We start from the raw sequence: 25,500 nt of genomic DNA, 5'->3' as shown, positions 1-25,500 counted from the left end.
GTTGTGTTTATTGCCGCTTTTCCACAGTCAGTCATACATTCTTGCACACGAAATTGGAAGCAACAATCGCCAGCTTTTTTTCTTGATTTGCTGAAACATGCGTGTGTGCAACGACTGACTTTTGCTTTGCAATAAGCAGAACAGGAATGGAACAAATCGTTCCAAATACTACCCGTACAACGTGTGCTGGTATACCAGCCATCTTGACTTTCTCAATAATTTATGAAATAATTTGTTTGTTATTTGCAATAGGTGATTACAGTGTTACGATGGGATCAATTTCCAAACGATGGGATCAATTTCTCAACATGTAATACAAATATCACATTACATTCAACATTTCTCAATATGTAATACAAATATCGGCGCACTTTCGGTGCAGTAGAGATTTTCCACAAATCTATGTGAAAAATAAAAACTCTCATTCTGCGAAACAGGACCACACGCATTGTATTATTTTTGTGTTCTTCGAACATGGCAACCCTGAACATGTAAAACCAGTTTGACACCCTTTCTGCGAAACAAACACACGATTCTCAATATAAGCTTTCTTTTTCTCTGAAAACTGAACATTTAGTTTTCTGGGAACAATGAATTATTCTTTTTTAGTAATCCACATGTCTAGCACATACCCTGTTACCAGTTCGTTTTGTTTTCTCTACCAAGCAGGTGCGCTCCAGATAGTATGTGTAGGAACCAAATACGAGATTTCCAACTGGTTTTTAATACACCAACATACACCCTCCATTCCAAAAGAAACCGAACTTTTGAAAACAAATAGTACCACTAGTGCCATCTGTTGTAATATTTTACCGGTAGATGGCGTAGTCCCTCATTGACAACTGGTATAAATGTCATGACATTTGGATGCACGGCAACAAAGTTATTGCGTTTCAACTGTCAGTGTGTTGTGTACATCGGTCGGAAAATGAGTTTCAAACAACGAGCTGCAATTGAGTTTTGTGTTAAACTGGGTAAAACTTTTAGTGAAACGCACCAAATGCTACAAACTGCATATAGTGATGAGTGTCTATCCCGTACGCAAGTTTACGAGTGGTTCAGGCGATTCAAATCCGGTAGAGAGACGCTGGATGATGACGAAAGATCAGGCTGTCCCAGAACCGGATTATCGGAAGAAAACATCGAAAAAGTGCGTGAATTCATCAAACATAACAGAAAATCGTCGGTGAAAGTTATTGAAATGGAATTAGTCATTCCTCAAACAACCGCATACCGCATTTTGACCGAACTTTTGGGCCTTAAGAAGGTTAATTCGCGGTTTGTACCACATAAACTCACCCGAGACCAAAAAGTTGATCGACTTGCGCATTGCAAAGACATCGTTAAAAGTGCTCGGCAGGATCGAAACTTCTTGAAATCGATTGTAACTGGTGACGAGACGTGGTGTTTTGAATATGAGCCCGAAACAAAGCGGCAAAGTGCTGAATGGAGAGCGCCGGATGAAGGAACACCCAAAAAAAAGTAGCTTGGTGAAGTCAAAAGTTAAGGTAATGCTGATTTGTTTTTATGGTTCAAAAGGAATTATCCACAAAGAATTTGTTCAGCCCGGCCAGACAGTCACTGGAGAGTTTTACTTGGGCGTCATGAAGCGTTTGCTGGCAAGAATTCGTCGTATTCGGCCCGAATATCGCGAAATCGGCAGTTGGACTCTTTTGGACGATAATGCACCATCACATCGTTCGCGACTTGTAATTGAATTTTTGGTCAAAAATCACATTATTCGGTTGCATCATCCGCCCTATTCACCAGATCTCGCTCCGTGCGATTTCTATCTGTTCCCGAAACTGCATTTGGCGATGAAAAGAAAGTGGCACGCATCGATTAATGCCATTGAGAAGGCGACGACCGCCGTCCTAAAGACCATTCCAATAAAGGACATGGAGAAGTCGTTTGACAACTTGTTGGAGCGTGCAAATATGTGTATCGATGCAGAAGGGGAATACATTGATTAATAAAAATGATTTGTTCCAAAATGTACATTGCTTTTTTGTTTTTTTTAAACGTTCGGTTTCTTTCGGAATGGAGGGTGTATGTGTATTTTACATATCGTAGTGCAAAGTTATTCATTTGTTTTCTCAGCATTTTTATATAGTAACTACACATTTATTCATACGAGAACTACGATTAACACTGTTTTAAAGACAATTCTTTGTTACTCCAATGCAATTTTCTTACAAAGAAAATTGACAGTGCGCGTTTTACCTTTTATGGAACATGTCAAGCGTCCCTTGAGCTCCACAGTTTCTTAATAATTCTTTACTGTGTGCAGACAATGCTAGCAGTGGCGTACGTACAATTTTATAAAAGAGGATTTCAAGCACTTAATTTTATCTTTTCAGGACACGCATGATTTTTGTATATATTCGGGTGTTCTAAAAATGGCGCCCACGAACAACAGAGCACTATTCTTCAGGTCACAATAAAGCGAAAATCCTATATAATAGCATCCCCTCCAGAGCCTCCTTCAGCCGCTATAGGGAATCAAAATTTCACTATGTGGCAATGTCGTAGATTAACTTGGAACCATTAGGAATTCTGTAGAATACATTAAGCAGATATACTAATTGTTATATTAGCATTAGCATTGATTGTTATATTAATAACTGGTGCTAGAGTCAACGTATATCGACTTTAACTTCCACTTGGAAAGAACATGTTTAACTATTTTATAGATTAGTAGATCTCTGTGGTTCTCTATCTGCAACGTTGCCACATAGTAGGGTTACCAGACGTCTCGGTTTTCAGTGAATGAATTAACTGTCTCAAAAAAAGGCTTTCGGGACGCCTGTTTGTCCCGGTTTTCGTTCTTCAGATTGAAAAAAAATTCAACCCGCAAGAACTAGTATGTCTCACCTAAAAACGGAAGGTAGTATTTCTGACTCAAATGATGACGCAACAAAGAAAAAAGTATCTCTTCAATCATAAATAGGAGAGTGTGTCGTAATTGGCGCAATATTTAGGGCCTGTTTAATACAAAAGATCGGATTCGGAATAAGGGACACCAGGCAGCTCTTCTTATGTTACCTTCTCACATTCTTTATACATCCTTTGTGGGGCTTCATTTGTGTTAACTGTATATAGAATGAACTGGAAAATTGTGAGTATTAACCTGGAAAAGACAGGTAATTAATTGATTCTGACGAAATAAGTAGGAACCGTGATCTTATATATAGCATGAGATTGGTGTCCCGGTTTTTCGTTTACAAAATCTGGCAAACCCTACCACATAGTACAATTCGCGTCTCCAGACAAGGACCCGAACGGCATACAATTATATATATTTTTCGCTTTACTTTAACTTGTAGAACAGTGCTCTGCAGTCCGTAGACGCCATTTTTAGAACACCCGATATGTCTTAATATAGTAAATGCTTATTCTTCCATAACATCTTGCTCAAGGGAAAGAAGAGATTAAAATCCCGAACCTTCATTGCGCACATCACTGAATGTTATTAAGCTCTACGTTTAATATATATATATATATTATGGAATGAGTTGATACGTATTTACGAATCATAGGAAAGTGACACAATTATATTACTGTAGTTACAATGGACATGTGAGTCAACGTATAGTTAATGCAAGTAGAGTTTATTGAATATATTGTGTTGGAGATATTTCTTAGCAAAGAGACGTAGTTACCGTAACGACGCCAAGAATTTTAATTCTGTTTTCCACGGCACGGTCAGCAATGCATCATCCAAATCGATACATTCCTGGAGACGAAGAGCAATGTTGTCACAAACAGCTTGACAGACTCGTACTGGTACCTTGTGGAACTCTTCTGTGGTAGCTTCCCGTAGTTCGGGTAAATCGCGTATGTGATGTTAATAACTTTGCTCTTTAAAACATATCATATGAAAAAGTCAGGTGGTGTCAAATCGGTAGATAAGCTGGCGACTCCACAGAATACAAACGCACACAACACACAGACTGTTTCAGAGACAACCGTTCCGCCATCCTGTCTGACATACACTGGCCATTAAGTCCAGTGGCCATTATCCCCACACTCATGGTACACTGTATTTCACATTCAAACTTTTTGTAAAGAATTACAAATACTACAATGTCAAACATCATATACATAAATATGGGCTACCCTGTATACACCGTTCCCCACCACATTATCTTACCTCCACGAGAACTGAACTGAAAGACCACTGGCCCTGACTGCTTTTTTCTATCCACCAAGAACTACATACTATCGGATTTAAGTAGTATTTTCTCAAATGTGCTAAGAGAATCAATTATACTTATCATAGCAAAGAGGTTTTATTAAAAAAAAACTTCCAATAGCATCTTTCCCCATATACATATATTGTAACAAGAACGATTAATGTCGCGACTGACCTGTCAAGCATTTGGCAGTAAAAGTGCAGAGTAACTTTAACACAGAATTAAGAAGATTTGGAACAGCACTACACCACGTCCATAATTTATGTATAAGATCTGCCAAACCCGATTCCGCAGCGGCAGTCTTCACTGTTGTATCATCATGCAAAAAATTGGTGAGCAAACCAATAAGCATATTGATGTCCCTTATCACTGGATTAATCTGGAACAGATAAAAGTAAATGTTGATTTTCATAAATAAATAGATAAATAAAATACAGTATGTCGTAAGAAAGGTAGCATAAATAATCTTACGACTAAGATAATTTTCTACTAGCTTGATTACATGTTTATTCAGCAGATTAAAGTTTTACGAATAACTTTAGCATTCATACTCCAAGCAGTGCATTAAATGAGAAATTCCATTTAACACCATTATTTAAGTAGCTTTACGGTTATTTATTTAGAATCACTGGTGATATTTAACTTAATCAATGTCAAAGGTGATACGAAAAGGATAGAAAGTAAGGAACTTATAAAAAGAAATTGAACTACAATTCTTAACACAAAGAAGAGAATGGTTGATTCATTTATATTGGAAGGATCCCCACATTTCCGTGTGTACTACTTCTTTAAGCACATGTTATAATTGTAAAACACGTGTTATTGTTTATAAAGCAGACGATACGGAAGAAAACAGGAAGACACGAAGTTGAAGATGGGTGAATCGCCCAGAAATAATCTATAAAAGAAGACCACAATAGGATCGAATTATCAGTTGACCATTGATCATTTAAAGTACCTGCTCCTGAGGTCGCATTGGACAAAGGATACCAACATAATCTCCGGTAGCTGCATTGGACGAAAGAGATTTCTAATCACAACCCACCTCCGGGGGCTGCTTTGTGTGAAGGACGGTCCCTATAAACCATCTCCTATAGTTGTAGAGATTCCTTTATAAAACCCTGAAGGCTGCATTGGGCAAAAGGGTTATCCATGCATACCTAATTCCCTCATCAGCCGAAGCCTTTTTATATGTGCTGAGGACTAATATTGAAACACTTATTTTGTATCATTACAAAGAAACTTTGTAACTATTCCATAGAGGATTATTTTATAATAAAAATTGGTGAGGGGCTAATCCCAGACTATTAGTGACTACCAAGAGACATTATAATATTCTTCCTGTCCTCTCCTCACTGCTCTTCTGGTTAGCGTGTGCGCCTTTGGTGCACGTGGTCTCCGGTTTGATTCCCAACGTAAAGGGAGAGGACAAAAAATTTTATTTTACAATAATTCAGTTTTATTAAGCATGTGTTTTCTTTAGCCTAAAGGGCATAATCGAGGAATGTTAAACTAAATTTCGTTCCATTTCGTTTTTCGACCTACTTTCATGGCTATGAAACTTGGACTGTAAAAGCTAATACAAAAAACGTATCAATGCTTTCGAAATGTGGTACTGGTGCAGGATATTAAGAATCCCATGGATGGTTCAGGAAAACAAGCAAATCTGTCATCGAAGAACTGAGATAGAAACCCTTGTGGACAGAAAAATCTTACAATCTTTAGCCATACCATGAGAAAAAAGGCTGACAACTTGGAAAAGTTAGTTGTCCGAGGCAAAACTAAATGATAGGAGACCATATGAGTGAAGAGCATAAAGACGGATCGATCAGACCCGCAAAATCACTAGCTTTCCATTAAGCATCACTGTGCGGAAGGCAGAAGGCCGCAAACAATGGTGGAAATTAATACCCAGATCTACAAAGTCTTTGGGCCATGAGTTTAACGACTGGAGAAAACAGAAACTTCATTTCTAACCAATTACTTCATCACATTATAAGGAACTGACGTTCCATAAAGAATTGAAGATTACAGAATCAGTACAGTAAAGTGGCAAAACGTAACTTTGTACAGTAAAATACTGTTATACATTGTATTTTCGAAAATCAATCCCATTTGCTTTAGTACGAGGGCTGTCCAGAAAGTCCCACACGTTTTGAAATAAAAAGTAACAGAATGAACAACCCAAATTGTATTATATACATTTGAAAGGTACACTCTTAAGCTAGTTTTCCACATAATCGCCACGCAAATTAAGACACTTATCATACCGTGGCACACGTTTTTCAATACCGTCGCGGTAGAAATCTCCCGCCTGCGATTTCAAACACGGGCTTACATCGGCATGCAGTTCGACGTCAGTATCAAAGCGTTGTGTAGCGAGGAATGTCTTCATCGCTGGGAAGAGGTGGTAGTCGCTTGACACCAAATCCGGGCTGTATGGTGGGTGATCGAACACCTCCCATCCAAAACCACCAAATTTTTGCTCTCTAGTACGTTTGGCCGTGTGTAAACGTGGCTGTCGTAAAAAAACCTCTTTGTTTCATATCCGTACACTTCACACAGTTGGCGATGGATTTCAACTGGCTTGTGGTTTTTTTGCCAACAAAAACTTAGTAACAGAACGCACTTCACAAGAGGCGGGATTTTCTATTGCAGCGCACATTGTAACAGAAAGCACAGTAACAGCGTCACTATACTCACGCTACCACAGCTGGATGCGTACTGATTATGGGAATGTTCTGACACCAAGAAGCCCTGTTCACTGTCGCGATAGGCCAAAACGTCTGGGACTTTCTGGACAGTCTTTGTAATTGAGGAAGGAAATGACATATGACATTTAAGTGTTTTCACACACCGTAATGGGATTTTACGGAATATTTTAGTTTCCACAATTTTATCCTTTCTTATATATATATATATATATATATATATATATATATATATATATAGAGAGAGAGAGAGAGAGAGAGATACAGGGTGGTAGGTAACTCCACCGACAAACTTTGGGAGGTGATTCCTTATATGAAACGAAAGAAAAAAGTTCTTATAAACATAGGTCGAAAAACGTCTCATTTCAGAGTTATGAACTGCCGAAAATTCGAAAAATCATGTTTCGAAAAGCCCTGCCTTAGAAACTATAGGACCTATAACAAGCGGTTTAAGGAATTACACAGGAACTAGTATGCGAACTATCTAAATATCCATGTTTTACCATCCTCCGTTATCGGCGAAACGAACGCGTTATTACTACTTAAAGAAGTATCCCTATACCTCAATTTCCTTTTTATAGTTCATTTCGCCGATAACGGAGGATGGTAAAACATGAATATTTAGATAGTTCGCATACTAGTTCCTTTGTAATTCCTTAAACCGCTTGGGATCGGTCCTGTAGTTTCTAAGGCAGAGCGTTTCGAAACGTGAATTTTCGGCGGCTCATAACTCTGAAAGGAGACGTTTTTCGTCCCATGTTTATTAGAACTTTTTTCTTTCATTTCATCTAAGGAATCATCTCTCAAAGTTTGTCGGCGGAGATACCTACCACCCTGTATATATAAAAAGGACAATAAAGAAAATCGTTCATATATTTTCCATGAACGTATTCTTCCCGTGCGAAGAAAGGGCATTTTAGCTACTTAAATTATACATGAATATTTCTACGCTTTTAACAGCAAAGACACACACATACTTAGATAGAGCTCGTTAGTGATCAGCACATTTGTTCTCCGAGAAGAAATATTATACTTACCCTTTTCTTTTCACTAGGTCTTCTTAGATTTTCTATTGACTCCATGTTTAACTTTACATACACTTCCTTCAAATGGACAAGTAGCGTCTCCATGAAACCACACTGCAAGGCATACCTTTTGGCCTCTTTCGATAAACTTAACAAACTGCCCATTGTTGTGGCTACTGTAAGCTTTCCTTTACTTTCACTCTGTACACTGTACATATCAAACAACCGTATTAACACCGAACACAATTCAACACCAGGCACTTCTTGGTTACCATTGTCCGATTGCGAATTCCTTTTTGCGCTGCACGGCGAGATAGGATCTTCATCTAATAAAGATTGTAAAGAAAAACTCACGCACAAATCCTCCCCATTTTGCGACTTTTGAGCACTTATTTCTTGAAATTCCTGAGACAAAATGCAGTTAAGAGAAATTAACGCACTACTTCTAAGCGTATCACTTGATTTTTCAGTGATAGACAATTTCAAGCTACCCAGGAAATTATCATGGCTACGAGACAGAAGGTTCTTTATTGTATCATACGGTTTCTTTTCGTATGTTTGAAGTAAAGCTGTCAAAAACTTAAAAATTTCTGTCCACAATTTGTTTCGAAGGTGAATCATGTAGGCTGTAGACACGTCTGTAAGCAAAAACACAAAATTAAAGAGAAAAAAAAATCATGCATAGTACACAGTGTATACCACATATGATACAAATCAAAGCAAACTATATACATTTCTTCTTATAGCGTACTGAGAATGGCAAATAGTAAAAATTCACTTTACTTTAAAATCCGTTATCAAATACTGAATTCTCGTAATCATTAACCTTGTTAAGGAAACATCGCTGACACTAAAAAAAGGAAAAGAAATAAGAAGGTAACAACTTTCCAAATATATCATGAAAACAAACAAACAAACAAAAAAAAAAGTTTTCAGGTATCTTGGATCTGGATCTGAAATTGAAATTATGTAAGCATTCACATTTTGTTAAGCCAAGACTTACTAGCGGAACATTACACTAAAGAGTTCATTTTTTTTCTCACCACACGACGAATCCTAGAATAACTGATCCAATTCACCTACATACAAAAATTGGACAAGTTTCTGTTACTTGGAGCTTGCATTAAGCTAGCTAATGTTCCATTATGCACTCCTGTTAGGATGCAGTTGTAACATTGTAATTAACTATTTAATTAATAAGGACACAGAAGCTCACACTCCATAGGAAGAGTCATGGACGTGAAGTCAATTTCGCACATGGCCTATACTTAGTAATTCATGAAAAATTTAACAAAAGATGGCGACACGTGTAAGTTAAGTTTTAATCATCGTCGTACTTGACGATACTAATAAATCACTTCTCGATATACGAGGAAGCACCAAAAACTAAGGCCACAAGGCTGATATTTCTGGAGTTTCGTCTGTTAAAAAGGAATGAGAAGTGTGCGGTAATTTTAATACATTGAGTTGGCAACTGTGGAGAGTTTCAGCCACCCGCCACCTGCGGCGCTAGTTGTATGTTAACACAAATGGCCACTCGTTTGGAAAACTGGTCTCGCGAAGAAGCCCGCTCAGTTATTCGATTTCTGTGGGCGAAATATGTAACCGTGGCTGGTAGTGGTTTATGGAGAGACTGTAATGTTTCGTCAGGATATGCCGGAATGATATCGAAAGTTTGCAGCTGCTAGAGAAAACGTCACCGACGAGGAGCGCAGTGGCCAACCCACCACAGCGTTAACAGATTTGAATACAGTTCGCGTGGAGTTGCTGTTTCACGACAACAGGAGGATCACGTTAAGGCATCTGACGGCAAAATTGGGAATGTCATTCGGAAGCATTCGTCACATCGTGCACGATATTCTGCACTACCGGAAAGTTTCTTCCAGATGGGTTCACCGCGATCTGTCCAATCAACACAAGGAAAAGCGACGGGGGATAAGTCTGCAACTTTTGGAACGGTTCTCTATAGAAGAGAACTGTTTTCTTCACCGCATTGTCACGGGTGACGAAACATGGATCCATCATTACACTCCCAGCAATAAGCGATCATCAAAGGAGTGGACACAACTTTCCTAACCAAAGACGAAGTTTAAGGTGACGCCATCTGCCGGGAAGGTGATGGCTACATTATTTTGGGGACAGTACTGATGTCATACTCGTGGAGTTTTTTTTAGAAGACGGCGCACAGTGACCGCTGACCGATACTGTGAGACCTTGACACGATTGCGCGAAGCAATTAGGAGGAAACAGCTAAGACTTCTAACCGAGGGCGTAATCTTCCTTACGACAACGCGCGCCCGCACACAGCCCAGAAGACTACCACGCTGTTGAAGCAGTTTCGTTGGAACATCATCGACCACCTTCCCTACAGCCCGGACCTCGCTCTAAGCGATTTTTACCTGTTTCCGCACTTGAAAGAGCACCTAGCAGACCGTGGTTTCGCTTCAGACGAGAAGGTGAAACACTTTATCACAACGTGGCTGAACACGCAAGGACAGGATTTTTACCAGGAAGGAATCTTCAAACTCATCCCACGATGCGACAAGTGCCTCAACCGACATTGTTCATATGAAATAATATATACAGTAGAAAACTTTTAATCCGTCACCGTTGGGACTGGGAGTATAGTCGGAACGCAAAAAGGTCAGATTATCAGAAAATAAGGAAAATACAGATTTACAGTAAAAACAAACGAACAGTACGCAGTAAAAACTGCACAATACAGTATAGAAAACACGCACAACGAAGGAAATAAAACAAGAGATGACAGAGCACTAAATTAGACAAGCGGTAACAGCAAGTAAACAACAATGTCGTCACAGTAGTAAACGATAATGGAACTTGTGAGTCACCGACGAATCGGGACAAATTCGGCTTGAGCACGGTCGGATCAACCAGAGTGGCGGACCAGCCGAGGGCGGACAAGAGGGGTTTTACTGTACACGTTTCACTGCAGGCTTTGTAATCTTACTTTCTGATCACTCCTCGTACTTAATAAGAACACAGAAACACACTCAGAATTCAATTTCGCACATACGATATACTTACTAATTCATGAACAAAATATCAAAAGATGGCGACATATGTAAACACTTCTCGCTATACTATTTTTAAAAATCCCCATATTATCATTTCTAAACATATCGTATACACGTACAGTTTTGTTCAAAAAACCCTGGCCACCCACATCTCTTTGAAAGTCCCTACACTTTTTATCTACAGCTGGAATCAAATCAAAAAGAATGTCGATCTTTGATCAATCGCGATCTTTATTTAGAGCGAAACTACAGTACAATCATGTTTATCCGGCCCTCGTTGATCCGAATCTCCGGATAATACGGATCAGGTTTGTAAACTTTTTAATTTAACGTTCACATAGCAAGAATGTAATTATAAGTATGCCAAACATATGCTTTTTATTTTGACTACATGTACAGTTCCTGCATGGATTGTACAATAAATTACGGTAAATCTACAGCAGACAGTGAGGAAGAAGATGACGTAGGCGAGGAGGAAGCTATCACACCACAACAGCGGACAACACATGCAGATGCTGCGCACCAGCTGACAAACATCATGGCGTACTTGGAGTGTCAGCCCGACACCACTCCAGCTGAACAATTAATGAAAAAGCGTTTGCGTGCCCATGTTTGAAACAGAAGACAGTGGACCAATTCTTTGTTAAGAAATGATGTGAAAAGTTATCGTAATAAACGGTAATTCTGCTTATTTAAGGATTTGTTTTGCTTATTACAAATATTACCCGGATTATCCAGATTTTCGATTTTCCGGATTGTCTTTGGTCTCAGTTAGTTTGGATAAACGAGGTTTACTGTATTAGAATTTCCTATGTCTAGACCTAAAGCAAAGTGAGTAGATAAGATTTTTTTTGAGCAAAACTGTACACAGACAATTGAACAAAATTTCCTCCCAAAGATATCTAATTTCATATTGAGGTCAGGTACAAACTCAAAACCTACTCCACATCGAAGCGTAACATTACGAGAAAGAATTATTACTATTCTTTTCAATGAATTAAAAAAAAAGAAAACAATACTTACCATAACTTTCTGGATTAAGGAGAGAGAAAATTACATGTAAACTATCTTGTGATTGTAAGATTATTTTACATACTTCACTATCTTCTTGCATACATTTTGATAGTACTGCACATATATTAGTATAGAGAGTAACCACATCAACATACAGTATAATATTTTTCTTCGCATGGCGATAGTCTGGCGGATCGTTCAAGCACCTAAAAGAAAGGAATATAAGTTTAGTTTCTTGTCACAGAGGAACGATTACTTTACAATAAATTTAATTTCTAATTACAGGAAAACTTCTGAACAATAAATTTAGTTTCTCATCATAGAAACATTTTATTATTATTTATTATTATTATTATCTTGTTACACAGGAACTTTATTAACAATAAATGTAGTCATGAAGAGGACATATAGCCTCATTGCTGACGTTCTCATAAAACTGCAACAAATCAATGACAATGAATAAATTTCGTTTCTCGTCAGAGAAGTTTTATTAAGTAACATAAATTTAGTTTTTTTTTTTTTTGTTACAGAAGAATTTTACTAATTAACATTAAATTTAATTTCCTATCATAGAAGAACTTTATTAACAACAAATTTAAAAGAACTTTGGTATAAATAAATTTACTTTTTTGCCACACAAAAATTTTATTAATAAGTTCAAAGAATGTTAATCTTTTTCTATTGCTTATACACACTTATACAGTAATGTATAATAAAGCAAACCTTACGTTACTTTTTTTTTGTGTGTGTGTGTATTTATTTTAATATCACGCCAATATTTCGATCTCACCAATTCGTGAGACCAGCTAAATTAGAAAGTGCTAATAGAGATGCTGCATGAAATTACATTTTTCAGTTCATCTTCCATCCAAATAATTTTGTCTTAAATGTTTACTGCTGCTAAAGCACTAACAAGTCCTGTTCTTGTCCTGTGATTACAAAAATTCCAACACTAAATATGAAAAATAAAACTTATAAAGAAAACTGAATCACTATTATTAGCCTTCAACTGATGTTCGCCATTGTGCTTCAATGTTACCTATCTCTATATCTGCCTAGTTCCTGTATAGTAGGAACAATTATTATTATTATTATTATTATGATCGATATTTAAAATGAAAATTACATTTAGTAATTACTCTTATTATTCCTTAGCTTGATAATGTAATACCATTTAATCATCTGCAGGAATTTACCAAGTAACGTGCAAATGCCTACAAATATGTATTGGGATGAGAAAACAAAATGTAGGATAAAGGAACAAATAAACTCAAATTTGTAATAACTTATTTATTTTGTAATAACGTATGTAAATTATTACAGAATAAATACAAATATTATTTAAAAAGTAGTTAACAAGGAACATAGACAGCATGATAAGCCATCAATTACCATTGAGTTCATTTTTCTAGTCGTTGCCTTAACCTAGATTTTTGGGTAGTTCAAATTCTGGTCACACTGTAATTTCTATGGATGGCAAAACACTGAAAATGCTTCCGATTCATATTTTTGGGTGTAGAATAACATTATCTATTATTGAGGTAAGTTACACTTCGTTATCTCTTTTCATTTACGAAAAACTGGCAAAAGAAAAATTGTTAGATTTTGAAAAATATTTAGTATTCTGCCCCCCTTAATATGAGGGGATATTCATTATTGATAAACATTATAAACTGCACAAGACACTTTTCAAAAAAGTATTGTTTGTATAGGTTTTGAAAAGTGAGGTTATCTACTTTTGTTTTCTTAGGAGAGATGCACAGGAAGGTAGAAACCTTAACAACACCCGTAATTAAAGTACACAGTTTTTTCCTTTTAACTATTTATTTGAAAATCGAAAGATCAATTTTTAATAGATAACAACTTACCTTATTAATGCCGTAATGATTCCATGTTTCTTCATGTTATTTACCACCTCGCCTGCATTCAGAAGCATCAGATTTAATAACAAATAACATACAGCTCTTACTAAACTCGGAGCTGTCAACACAACGGGATTACATTCTTCCAATACATCTCCTCTACCAACAGAATCTATACAGTATTATTAAAAAAAAAAAAAAAAAAAAAAAAGTTCATTATTAAAAAATCATGGTTTCTCAACACTGATGTAATGTACTTGCTGCCCAGAGAACATTTTAAATTTCTTACAGCTTTTTCCTAATCTCTCTAGCGTTTATTTCTATTCGCTAAAATCTTTCAACACTCACGAATATTTTCTTCAGTGTTGGGTGTGAAGGTGAGGCATGCTAAGCTGTTGTTATGTTTAGTATGTTCAACGGAATCAATGCTAATTTTACAACAATAGCACGCAATGAGGTTTTAGCACCGTACAAGCTGCTTTCCTCGAATTGTTCTCCTTCTTATATAGTAGAACGTTTTACCTTGGCCACCTCTCTAAAGTTGGTTACCTGCGGAACTTGCTCTCATTCTTATAATGTATATATTTTCCTAGAAGATCTCTAAGTTGTCCTCTAGCTTGGCTGCACTGAGGCACCGCTATTTGTATACTATTAATTCACCTCTGTGTCTACGTGCTTTTCCCTTCTTTCACAACATATTTGACTGTTTTCTATTTCGAGAGGTCAATAAACCCAAGGGTAAGTTTGTCCACTGAAAATAAACTTTTACAAAACTCTATCAGGCGATGGTATTGTTTATTGCTTTTATATTTTTTGTCGGCGAGTGCATGAAAAGGTTCGTGCTTCTTACTCATATTTTACACTGCAAGATATTTGATAGTTCAGTTCAGATAGATTTATTGAGCTATCGGTGTCTTTTGTTTACGTCATGTGTTCGGATCTTTTTCCTTCTGGGGGACTTGAAAGAAACTGATAGCAAATGAAGATCAGATTTAAGTTGTAAACGATTAACAAAGAAACAGAAAAAATAACAGACATGTCTTCTTTTTCGTTCTGTTGCTTGCGATCAACACATATTAACAGCTGTTTCCAAATGGTTGCTTTTGGTATTTCACTACTAAAAGAGTTGAAATAGTACGGATATTTTGAGTACTTTGTTAAACTAACGATCATATCTGCATCTATCTTTATAGGTGTTAGCTATTTGAACAAGGTACAAAGTGCTTATAAATGAGGCACATACTGATATGTTTATTTGAGAGAATAGTTGTGAATATAAACAAGATATAGCATGTGAATATAAACAAGATATAGATTTAGATGAGATTATGAAGATTTAGGTTATGAAGATATTGATTTAAGATATTGTTTGAAGGAATACGAAAGAATTAATATAGTTGTGGATAAATATTGTATAGAGTACAGAGTACTGAAAGGTACAGGTAAAGAATAAAGGTTCACCGAAGAATTTAAGTGTATATTTAAGTACGGGTTTCAACAATAGGTGGAGCATGCCGAAAGTACAAATTAAAAATATATTGTGCAAATAACAAGCTAATATACATACGGTGCTTTTATATTATACAAATAACTTTACTACATTACAGTGTAGCCCACTTGTAATGAACTCGGAAATAGCGAATTATTGGATATTACGAAAATAAATGAAATTCCAATCACACCGCCTATTTAAAACATGGAAGAAATGACCGTATATTACGAACAATATTTTCCGTAAAGACTGCTTATAACGAAGTCATAGCTGTCGTCGCTGTGCAAGCCAGGCATGACACACTCCTCCCCCTCCCACTCGGATGACAGCAGAAATCGCTTCGGGGGCAGATATTTCCGACAACGCGCGTCCACCAGAGTTCAAGGTCGAGGTTAAAAATAAATCTGTTTTCACTGGAGCTCATTGTGTTAGACGCGGAGGGAAAATGAGGTGCGTTTTTCGGTAGCTGTAAGGTAGGAACACGCCGCAAGATGATTTTTTAAACTTGTGTTTGTGCATTCCTAGACTGAAAAGTGGCAAACAAAAGGAAAGCCATATCTCTTCAGACTAAAGTGAAAATTATAGAGGAAGTTGAAGAGGGAAAATCGAAGAAAAATGAGATTGCTAAAAATACGAAATCCCGTCAACGATTTTATAAAACAAAGTGGAAATAAGGAAGAAGTTAAATGAAAACTGTTCGGAAGAAGTGGGAAATGTGAATCCACCCTTGAGTTCCAAAGAAGCGATCCAAAGTTTAGAAAACTTGCAACGCTATCTTTTTGAACACAGCAACGCGGTGTCGGGCAATGCATTTCGGGCATTTAATAAAATGGAAGCGGAGGTGCTAAGAACAGCGGGAGCAAACACGGTTCAGAAGAAAATTACAGATTTCTTAAAGAAAATTACAGATTAACAACCCAATTAATAAAATTATCTTCAGATGCAATGCTATACAATTGTATATTCTTTTTTTAAACGTATCTGCTTGTTAACTAATCCTTTGCTTTTTCCATAATTCGGAAAAATACATGAGTTTGTTCATAACGAAATTTGGATATAAAGAACACATTGAGTTGGTCCCTTGAGATTCGTTATAAATGAACTGCACCGTTATATTTATAAAATACAAACTAATACTTGTATAATAATTAGTTACCTCATTAGGAGCACTTACATTAGAATCTATAATAGTTTTTGCCTCAGAATGCATGTATTTAAACAATATTAAGCAATTATTAATTAAATATTTATTTATAAAATATGAATAAAATTGCCTGTCTTTTCTGAGAAAATTAAAAAGAAAAGTAACCCTTAAGAGTAAAATATCGCTTGTGGATATTTTCAGGACAAATGGCCTATCCAGGGTTATTAATGAAACATCTGTTTATGGAATATGAACAAAATTGCTTGAGTCATTTTTGAGAAATTCATCTGAAAAGCATTCACACCAAGAGTAAAGTACCCCTTCTGTATGAGGAATAGTCATCAAATTTTAATTATCACCTCGAAAAAATAAAGTTACTTAACTAATTTTTTTGTTTCTTTGCAGGTACATGTCTGCAGGTTTGGTATACGTACATTGAAATTCCCGCGTCACAGTACCGTCGCACGCCGATGAGGAGCCAAAACAAATATAACAATCTATGCTGAGTTGCTGGAAGTTGAGGTGAATTGAGTTTGAGTTTTGTGTCCCTTTCAGCAGCGAAGCTATAAGAGACGGGAACCTACTGATTAACGTGGAATCTAAACCATATGAGCTCCCGCCGGGAACCGAACCTAGGTCTCCCGCGCCAAAGGCGCGTACGCTAACCGTGTAGATACGAAGGAGCTCTGAGTTGCTGGAAGTGTATGGCGAACATGCACCATCATATGAGAAAGTGGTTAGGTTGAATAGACGCTTCCAGTGTGGTCAGACAAGTCTTGAATGACGAAAAACGAAGTGGCATACCATCTCTCTGTGCAAAAACCGGGAATAGCAACGGAAGTGGAGGCCCTGATGCTCGCAGACCGGCGTATCACAATCAAGACGATAATGGAAAACGAAAAATCAGTCATGGATTAGTCTTCAACATCCTACACAACATTTTGCACATGACAAAAATCGCCGCCCGTTGGGTTCCGCGACTGCTCACTCTCATTCAAAAAGCCCGCCAAACCTAGGCAGCAGTGGAAATGTTGCAGCTGTGTTAGGCCAATCCAGATGACTTCTTTAAACGCCTAATTATCATGGACGAGTGCCACGTGTACCACTATGGCCCCGAGACAAAGGATCAAAACAAGCAGAGTGAACACATGGATTCACCACCGCCGAAAAACACAACCCAATCATCGTCGGGCAAGGTGATACTGAGTGTTTTCTGGGACTTCTACGGTATAGTACTAACAGATTATGCTCGTAAGAAGCAAACCATCACAGAAGCATACTACCGAAATCCCCTGAGCAGGTTACGGGAGGCTATCAAGACGAAATGTCGAGGAAAGCTGTCTAAGAGGATCTTTTTGCTCCAGGACAACGCCCCCGCTCATTCTGCACAGAACAGTCACACATGCTCCTTCCTGGGCTATCCCCCCGTATTTTCCAGACATGGCACCCCGTGTCTTTTTTCTGTTTCCGCGAATGACGAAACCATTGCGTGACAGACATTTCCGGAATGATTTTCGAGGTGAAACGTTTCCTGAACAGCTAAAGTGAAGACTTTTACAACTTAGGTCTCCGCCAAACCATTCACCTTTGAAAGGTGAATATGTAGAGAAGGACTAAGCCATCACCATGTCGCAGCTTGATTTTTTTTTTTTTTTTTTAGGTGATAATTAAAACTTTATGACTACCATGAATATAAACCGGGAACAAAATGTGAACTCCCCGTCCGCCCATCGGGAAATCATAAAAACTTCTAACATGGTCTCGATACGTTGAACGGTATGGTCCCTAGGCGAGTGGACAATACATGGTAGGAAAGAACGTTCGAAAAAACATAGAAATCACTCTTTCGACATGTAAGGCCCATGAAACGTGTAGGTCTATTGAAACCTAGAATTCGATTTTTTTTTTTCAACGATCACCATACTTTCTTTCTCTCTTATTGTCGTTTCAAAGTAAACGAGTTTTTGGAATTATAGCAATAAGAAACTTCACACTAGCTCCATATTACGAAAATGATATAGCGACGTCTAAGTTGGGAGGAAAACGTAGGTTGCATAGGAAATATGCGTGGGGCGCATAGGATCAAGGTCGAGACATTCGGTGGGAAAAGACCTTTTGAGTAGGCTAAGAAAATATAAAACATGATATCTATTGATTGAAGGTATAGGACATATATTCTTAAGAAACATAGCTGAATTTGTGCCTCAATTTTGTTCCTTTAATTAAATATTTTCTTGCGCGTTGGAAATACTGTCGGTATCAGTTTTTCTTTTTTTCTCCGCACCACCGGATCCTTGCTTTTACATCAACTGTAATTTTTACTAACCTATAAAATATATTTTACACAGACTATTCTTTGACTTAATCTCGGTTATTGTCACCTAATGACGCTATATTTTAATAATCCACTCTTGTTTTCCAAAGGATTAATTGTTTTATTAGCAATTTATGTGGAATTCCCCAATATGACTTTTAATTTTGGTACTAATGAAGGTGTCACTAATATTCACTTTTCATGGCTATCATTAACACTGTATTTCGCTAAACGGATTTGAACACTATGCAAACATTATTGTGAATAATATATTTAAACTGTATTTGTTTCTTATTAAGTACAGGCCAATATTAATAATTCTTCAATTCAGGCCAAAGATGCTTCACTTTTTGTTTGTTTCAGTTGCAAAGTTGATATTAACTGATGACAAGTTTTGTCCGAAACTAAATCAAATAAATAAACCGATATTTTATTTTACACACCAAATTCTCTATTGGTGCGAACTCTAACACAGAGTGAAAAAGTGCCTGACTGTACCGAGACTCGAACCCAAGACTTCCATGCCGATGCGTTAACCACTACACCATCCAGTCGGCTTCCCAGAAATAAATAAAAAAAAAATCGGCTTCTTCTTTCATTAGTATAGTGAAATCACAACCGTCATAAGGTGCCTGATATATGGATACAGGATTGTCCAATCACAGCAGGGGTTTGTGATACAACCCATGTGGTCAGAGATGAGAGCACCGACCTCGAGAGAGAGATAGTGAGTGGCTGTTCTGGGAGGCGGACTGGTTAATGCATCGGTGTGGTATGCTGGAGGTTCCGGGTTCGAGACTCAGTTCAGTCACTCACTTTTTTCCCCTTTGTGTTAAATCAAATAAAGTAAAACTCGGAAATTAAGCCAAACAGTTCCCTGTGTAAAACGTATTTTTATAGGTTAGAAAAAAAAATTGATGCTGAGGATTTTCCCAGCGCGGAAGAAAATATTTAATAAAAGAAATCAAATTGAGGCACAAGGTTAAGTCAACCTTCCTTATAGAGCACGATGTTTGGAAAACAGATGGCAACAAATCGGATTGTCTCGGCATAGGATAGAGTCTAATGGACAGGGTTCACTTCTATGGTTAAACTTTCGCTTTCTTTAAGTCATAGAGTTAATTGGTTTGCTTGTTCATAACACATTACGGAATATACAGTTAAATATTTTGCAATGATTCCACGAAACTTGAAGTACAGTATAAACAACTGTTATAATTAATCCTTGTCATATCGCTAAGGACGATAATAGTACAGGAAAAACGTTTCCGATTACTGTACACATAACGTAAGGCTTAATTGTTAAAAGATATTATTTACATTAGTAGTTTCCCCTGGGCCTACTTCTGCTCAAGGGATTACTATGAACATACTATTTACCTAATTTTCTTTCCTTGAAGGTTTACGTAAAGCTTTACTTACCTATTGAGGTAGTTGAATGTCCCTGAAGATTTCTTTTATATATAATTGTACATTCATCCGTTGGTTTACCTGAGTCTATATTAAATGGCTCTTCATATGGGGGAGATCCTGTAGGTGATATATATTGCTGGTTATTTCTTAATCGAGGACGGTTGAAGGAAGACATTTCAGTAAAAAGTGGATCTACCATGTGGCCAAGATACAGTCTTGATATAAGTGTATGAATTCCAGAAAATAAGTCTACTTTATGTAGGAGAGGTAGTACCGAGGAGTGCATTTCTTCTATTTCTGGCTGGAAAATGAAATAAACAATTGTCAGAATGTCAAAGCACGCAAATGATGCACTTTGTAAAAATTACAAGATACTCACCGAATGAGCCTTTTATGCGTTTAACAGAATGGATGTTTCAGTAAACCTGTTACTTTCTTTGTATCCAAACATCTCCAAGCATGAAACAGCTGAATGGTGCTACACAATTTTAATGCACTGTCATTTTTGTATAAGGAATAGGCTTATATAAAAATGACAGTACATTAAAATTGTGTAGCACCATTCAGCTGTTTTAAGCTTGGAGATGTTTGGATACAAAGTAACAGGTTTACTGAAACATCCATTCCTTATGATACCCTGTTTATAAGAATCTGGCAATGTAGTGAAATTGAGACAAAAATCACGGTTTGTAAACTTTTAGTCTTTTGTATATGATTTCATCTATCAAGATCGTTAGCAAATTCCAGTAACAGTGGAGAATTGGTATATCACAATTAAAAGTATCTTACAAAAATTAAAAGAGAACAAGAATATATAAAAATGACGGAGAGGTCGTTGTACTTCTAAGGTTGTGGATATTTGGATCTGAAGAAGGCACCAGCTTCTATTAAAACAGCCATCGAGTTAAATGTACAAGGGATGTATTAATGAAAGAAGGAAACAATTTTGTTTTAAAAATCCATGTCCTCTGTAGCTACGAATTCAATAACACACAAAGTGAAAAAGTGAATGATTGCTCTAGGACTCCAATCCACGATCTTCGGCATACTGTGCCGATGCGCTAACCGCTACACTACCCAGTCCGCCTCCCAGAACAGAGATGTGTGTTAATGAATTCGCACCTACAGAGGATATGGTGTGAAAAAAAAGGTAGTTTCCTCTTTCATTAATATATGATATCACAGCCGTCAAAAAGGACACTGGATTGTCCACAGATAGCAGCGCTAGGCATCAACTTTCAGGAATGAGAGATTTTTTTTTTTGGGGGGGGGGGAAGCGGACTGGGTAACATAGTGGTTAACGCATCAACACGGTATTCCGAAGATCCCGGGTTTGAGTCCTGGTTCAGTCAGTCACTTTTTCACTCTTTGCGTGGTACAACGGTTGTATTTAGTAAAAATAAATAAATAAATAAACCCTCTTCAAACTTGTTGAAAGTGAGGTAATTGCTATGCTGCTCTAACAATTGATTGATCTTCCATACGTCCAGAAGTAAGTTCTAGTAGCTTTCATCTACAAACTTAAAAGAAGGGACGCGGTGGGTCAGTGGTAGATCGCTCAACTCTGGTGCGTGTTTGATTCAAAAACTAATTTATTCTATAAAATATCCCTTGCCAAATGCCCGGGTATGACTTAACATTCCCTGATTTTTACAGGACTTTTTACGAATAAGCTGAATTCCCTGATTTCTCCAGGATTTCCAGGTCGGTGGAAACTCTATATGTGAAACGATGTATGTATTATTTGTAACTTTTGAATATCATATATATATATATATCCTTTTTCCTCCTAAAAGTCGTAAAATTTTACTTTTCGAAAAAAAAACAAAAAAAAAAACTGACAATCCTTTCCCCCCAACGTACATGCCTTCCGTGCTTGTTGCCCCAGGTTCGAACCTTGAGTAAGAAACCCAGTAGTTGTTCGGCATTCCTCCTTAAGCAACAGATCCTATCTCATATAGTCTCTATTCTGAAAAGAGCAGTTTAACTTCAAAACGTTATTATTATTCTCATATTTTGTCAGTATAAACATTTGAGGCTTTGGAGCGGTGTTCACAAAGATACTGTTGATAAACGTCCCACCTATGCCATATCTACCTGAAGTAATTTTTCTTTAATTTTATATACTTTGTTAACAATTTAACGTCTCAAGTTACCTGATTGTGTACCCTTTATTTAAAAATATTACAAAGAAATTCATACACAAAGCATAATGAAACTATTGATTCTTACCTTACATGGTTGTTCTGATATATGCGTGCACTCAGACATCATGGTTGTAGTAGAAGAAGAAACATCAGGAGACCCTACTAAGTGACTTGTCAAGTTGGTTAATAATAATGCAGCTTGTTCACGAACGATGCACGCTTCACTGTGATCTAAAAGAAAACTGAAAATAAAAAGAAAGAAAATATTTTTAAAAACATAAAGGTTTTCATGAAAGAGAAATCAGAAGCCTTGAGAACCAGTAAATATGGTGAGCAGAATGGTTTCGTTGCAGTAGAAACATGCTCAATCAAAGATACAGCGCTGAAGTTCCTTGGTTTGATCTCAGACGATGTTAAGTTTGCGGATGATGACGTATTTATGTGTGTCAGTCGATATTCATTGGACCCACCCAGAGACGAGGATTTTCTCAGGACAGGTCAAATGAAAGAGTCACTAAAAGACACTATCTCTTTCTCTCTCCCCTCTCTAGAGTGGTGGTGTCAAGCCGACGTGGTTCAGCTGGTATAGTAGATTTCACTAGAGAGATTTTGGGTTCTGTTATGTGATTTTCTTCAATTGTCAAGTGTTAAAAAAGAAATCATGCCTGTTGTTCTGTATGGTTGTGAAACATGGTCGCTTACTCTGAGGGAAGAACATAGACTGAAAGTATTTGAGAACAGGATCCTGAGAAGAATATTCGCACCCAAGAGGAACGAGAATGGGGAATGGCGGAAGCTTCATAACGAGGAACTACATAGTTTATACGGTTTACCCAACATTGTTAGGGTCGTCAAGTCTAGGAGGCTTAGGTGGGCAGGTCATGTAGCTAGAATGGAAGAAAGTAGAAACGCTTTCAAAGTCTTGACTGGTAGACCCATAGGGAAACGACCATTAGGAAGACCTAGGCGCAGATGGGAGGACAATATTAAGATGGATCTCGCAGAGATAGGAATACAAAGTAGAAACTGGATGCAATTAGCTAGTGCATCAGTGGAGAGCTTTTGTGAACGCGGCACTGAACCTCCGGGTTCCATAGGCCATAGAGTTAGTTAGTTAGTTAGTTAAAAAAGAAACAAAGTTCTTAGTATAGCTGATCATGAGTTGTCGAGGTGACGACCTTGGAATACAGTGTTCAGCCTTTTGACAATAAGCAGGTCAGCAGAGTGCTGCCATCTATGTTCATTACGTATAGAAAGAAAACGCAGTAGTTCGTCAGACTGAATGACGAAGCAACACAAGGTACACTCACGTCCAAAATGATTGTCGCATATCTATAACTGTTTTCTTGTAAGAATATAATTTGATAATGATTTTGCAGGGTACTTTTAATATTGATACTATGTGTATAATCGGAAAAAGTATATTTCTGGTAAATTTCATAGGAAAATGATTATAAATACGAAAATTAGAATAAGTAAAACAAAATGTTGCTAAATGGACAAAAAGTTTTATTTTCGTTTTATTATTCTTATTTACTGCTCTTTTCACATGAAATTTGCCACATACATGTCTTTGCAGATTATACACATACTAACATTATAAGAAATACCGGGCGAATTCGTTATCAAATTATATTCCTACAACATATTTATAGACATGTGACAATAATTTTGGACATGAGTGTACATCACATAGATCAACACGCCTTCGAAACAGTGTTAAATTGGCTAAATATTAACGTTCAAAACTGCAATTGTGAAGAATTGTGTTCGTATTAGTGCAAAAGTAATATTATATAAGATATAATATGTGAAAAGTATAAACTAAATGAAGGTGGCCTGTAATATGGGTAATGAATTAATGTAGTGAGTGAATTATTGAAGGAAACTAACAGCAGATACTATGTTTGACATTGGTGCAATGATTTCGGATCAAATGAATGTACAGTATTATGTGGGATAAGTGTTAAAGTTTAGTTGAAATTAATGATTTATTGGACTGTGTGGCTTAATATAATCAGAGCGATATAATCAAAAGTTGCCACAATTAATTTCCAAATATGCGGATTACTTGTTTTCAGTATTGATAGAGAAACTTTTCGTATTGATGTTGTTTATGAAATGGCCAAATTTCATTTAAAATCAGCATCGAGAAGCCTAAATCCGCCGCTACCTTATTTTTTTCTGTTGTGAGATAAGAGGTATGCAACAATTCGAATTGAGGTTTTTCCAGAGATTTCCGGCTTATATATATATTTATTTATTTATTTAACAATCACCAGATACAGCTCAGAGGCCATTTTACACTGGATATCCAACAACAACAACAATAACAATGGAAAGGATTTGGGAAGGTATCGGCCAGGGCCTGTTTAGTAGGTTCCATCCCGGCATTTGCCTGGTAGGACTGAGGGAAACCCTGGAAAACCTCAGTCAGGATGGTCGGCAGCGGGATTCGAACCCGCGACCTCCCGAATGCGAAGCCAACGCTCTACCACTTGAGCTACTTCGTTCGCACGATATATGATTTTAGCTCATTTAAACCAAGTGGAATTCTTTTCAACGGAAACGAAATACATATATATATATATGAGAGCTGCTAGAACAGATTCTGCAAACTACTAATAACAGTGACGCTACTGTTCCGTTATTATAAAATTCGGAAGAATAAACATGTCTATGCTTAAATTATTTTAGATAGTTTGTTTAAACCTATTCGTTTACTTTTTTCAACAGTTTAAAGAAGTAGTTTTGTGTGAGAAATAGAAATGTCTCGTCAACAATTTCGGGCAATGACTTTTTTTTAAATGATTTCAAATCAGTTTAACACCGAAACAAAGGATCAAGCGACTTCATTTGGCTCCTACGAATTCAAAATGAAATCTTTCAGTTTAACGTTCCACGATTATAGTTAAGGGAGGCTAAGAGAGAAGAATGATTAAAGCAACCGAATGATGATGGAAAAATTAGTGGCATGATAATGTGGGAAGAAAACGGGAGTACCATGAGAAAACCCACGGACACAATATTGTGCACCACAAACGTACACTCATGTCCAAAATTATTATCGCATGTCTATAAATATGTTGTAGGAATATAATTTGATAACGAATCCGCCCGGTATTTCTTATAATGTTAGTATGT

General features: G+C 37.0%; 1 protein-coding gene across 1 annotated transcript in view; it reads right to left on the bottom strand.

Annotated features, from left to right (window-relative positions):
• The window catches only part of ana3 (rotatin homolog anastral spindle 3), a 105,561-nt gene that overhangs the window by 14,573 nt on the left and 65,488 nt on the right, over positions 1-25,500 (bottom strand). The window contains exons 15-20 of the mRNA XM_081745941.1: positions 22,442-22,598; positions 20,219-20,510; positions 13,853-14,018; positions 11,994-12,190; positions 7,945-8,570; positions 4,371-4,575 (exon numbers count right to left, since the gene is read on the bottom strand). Of these exons, the coding sequence (XP_081602067.1) occupies positions 4,371-4,575; positions 7,945-8,570; positions 11,994-12,190; positions 13,853-14,018; positions 20,219-20,510; positions 22,442-22,598 (1,643 nt within the window). The remainder of the gene's footprint in view (positions 1-4,370; positions 4,576-7,944; positions 8,571-11,993; positions 12,191-13,852; positions 14,019-20,218; positions 20,511-22,441; positions 22,599-25,500) is intronic.

Source organism: Thermobia domestica, chromosome 18, assembly GCF_964235325.1.
Source record: "Thermobia domestica chromosome 18, izTheDome1.hap1.1, whole genome shotgun sequence".
Taxonomy (NCBI): domain Eukaryota; kingdom Metazoa; phylum Arthropoda; class Insecta; order Zygentoma; family Lepismatidae; genus Thermobia; species Thermobia domestica.
This window is presented reverse-complemented; position numbering and strand designations above follow the sequence as displayed.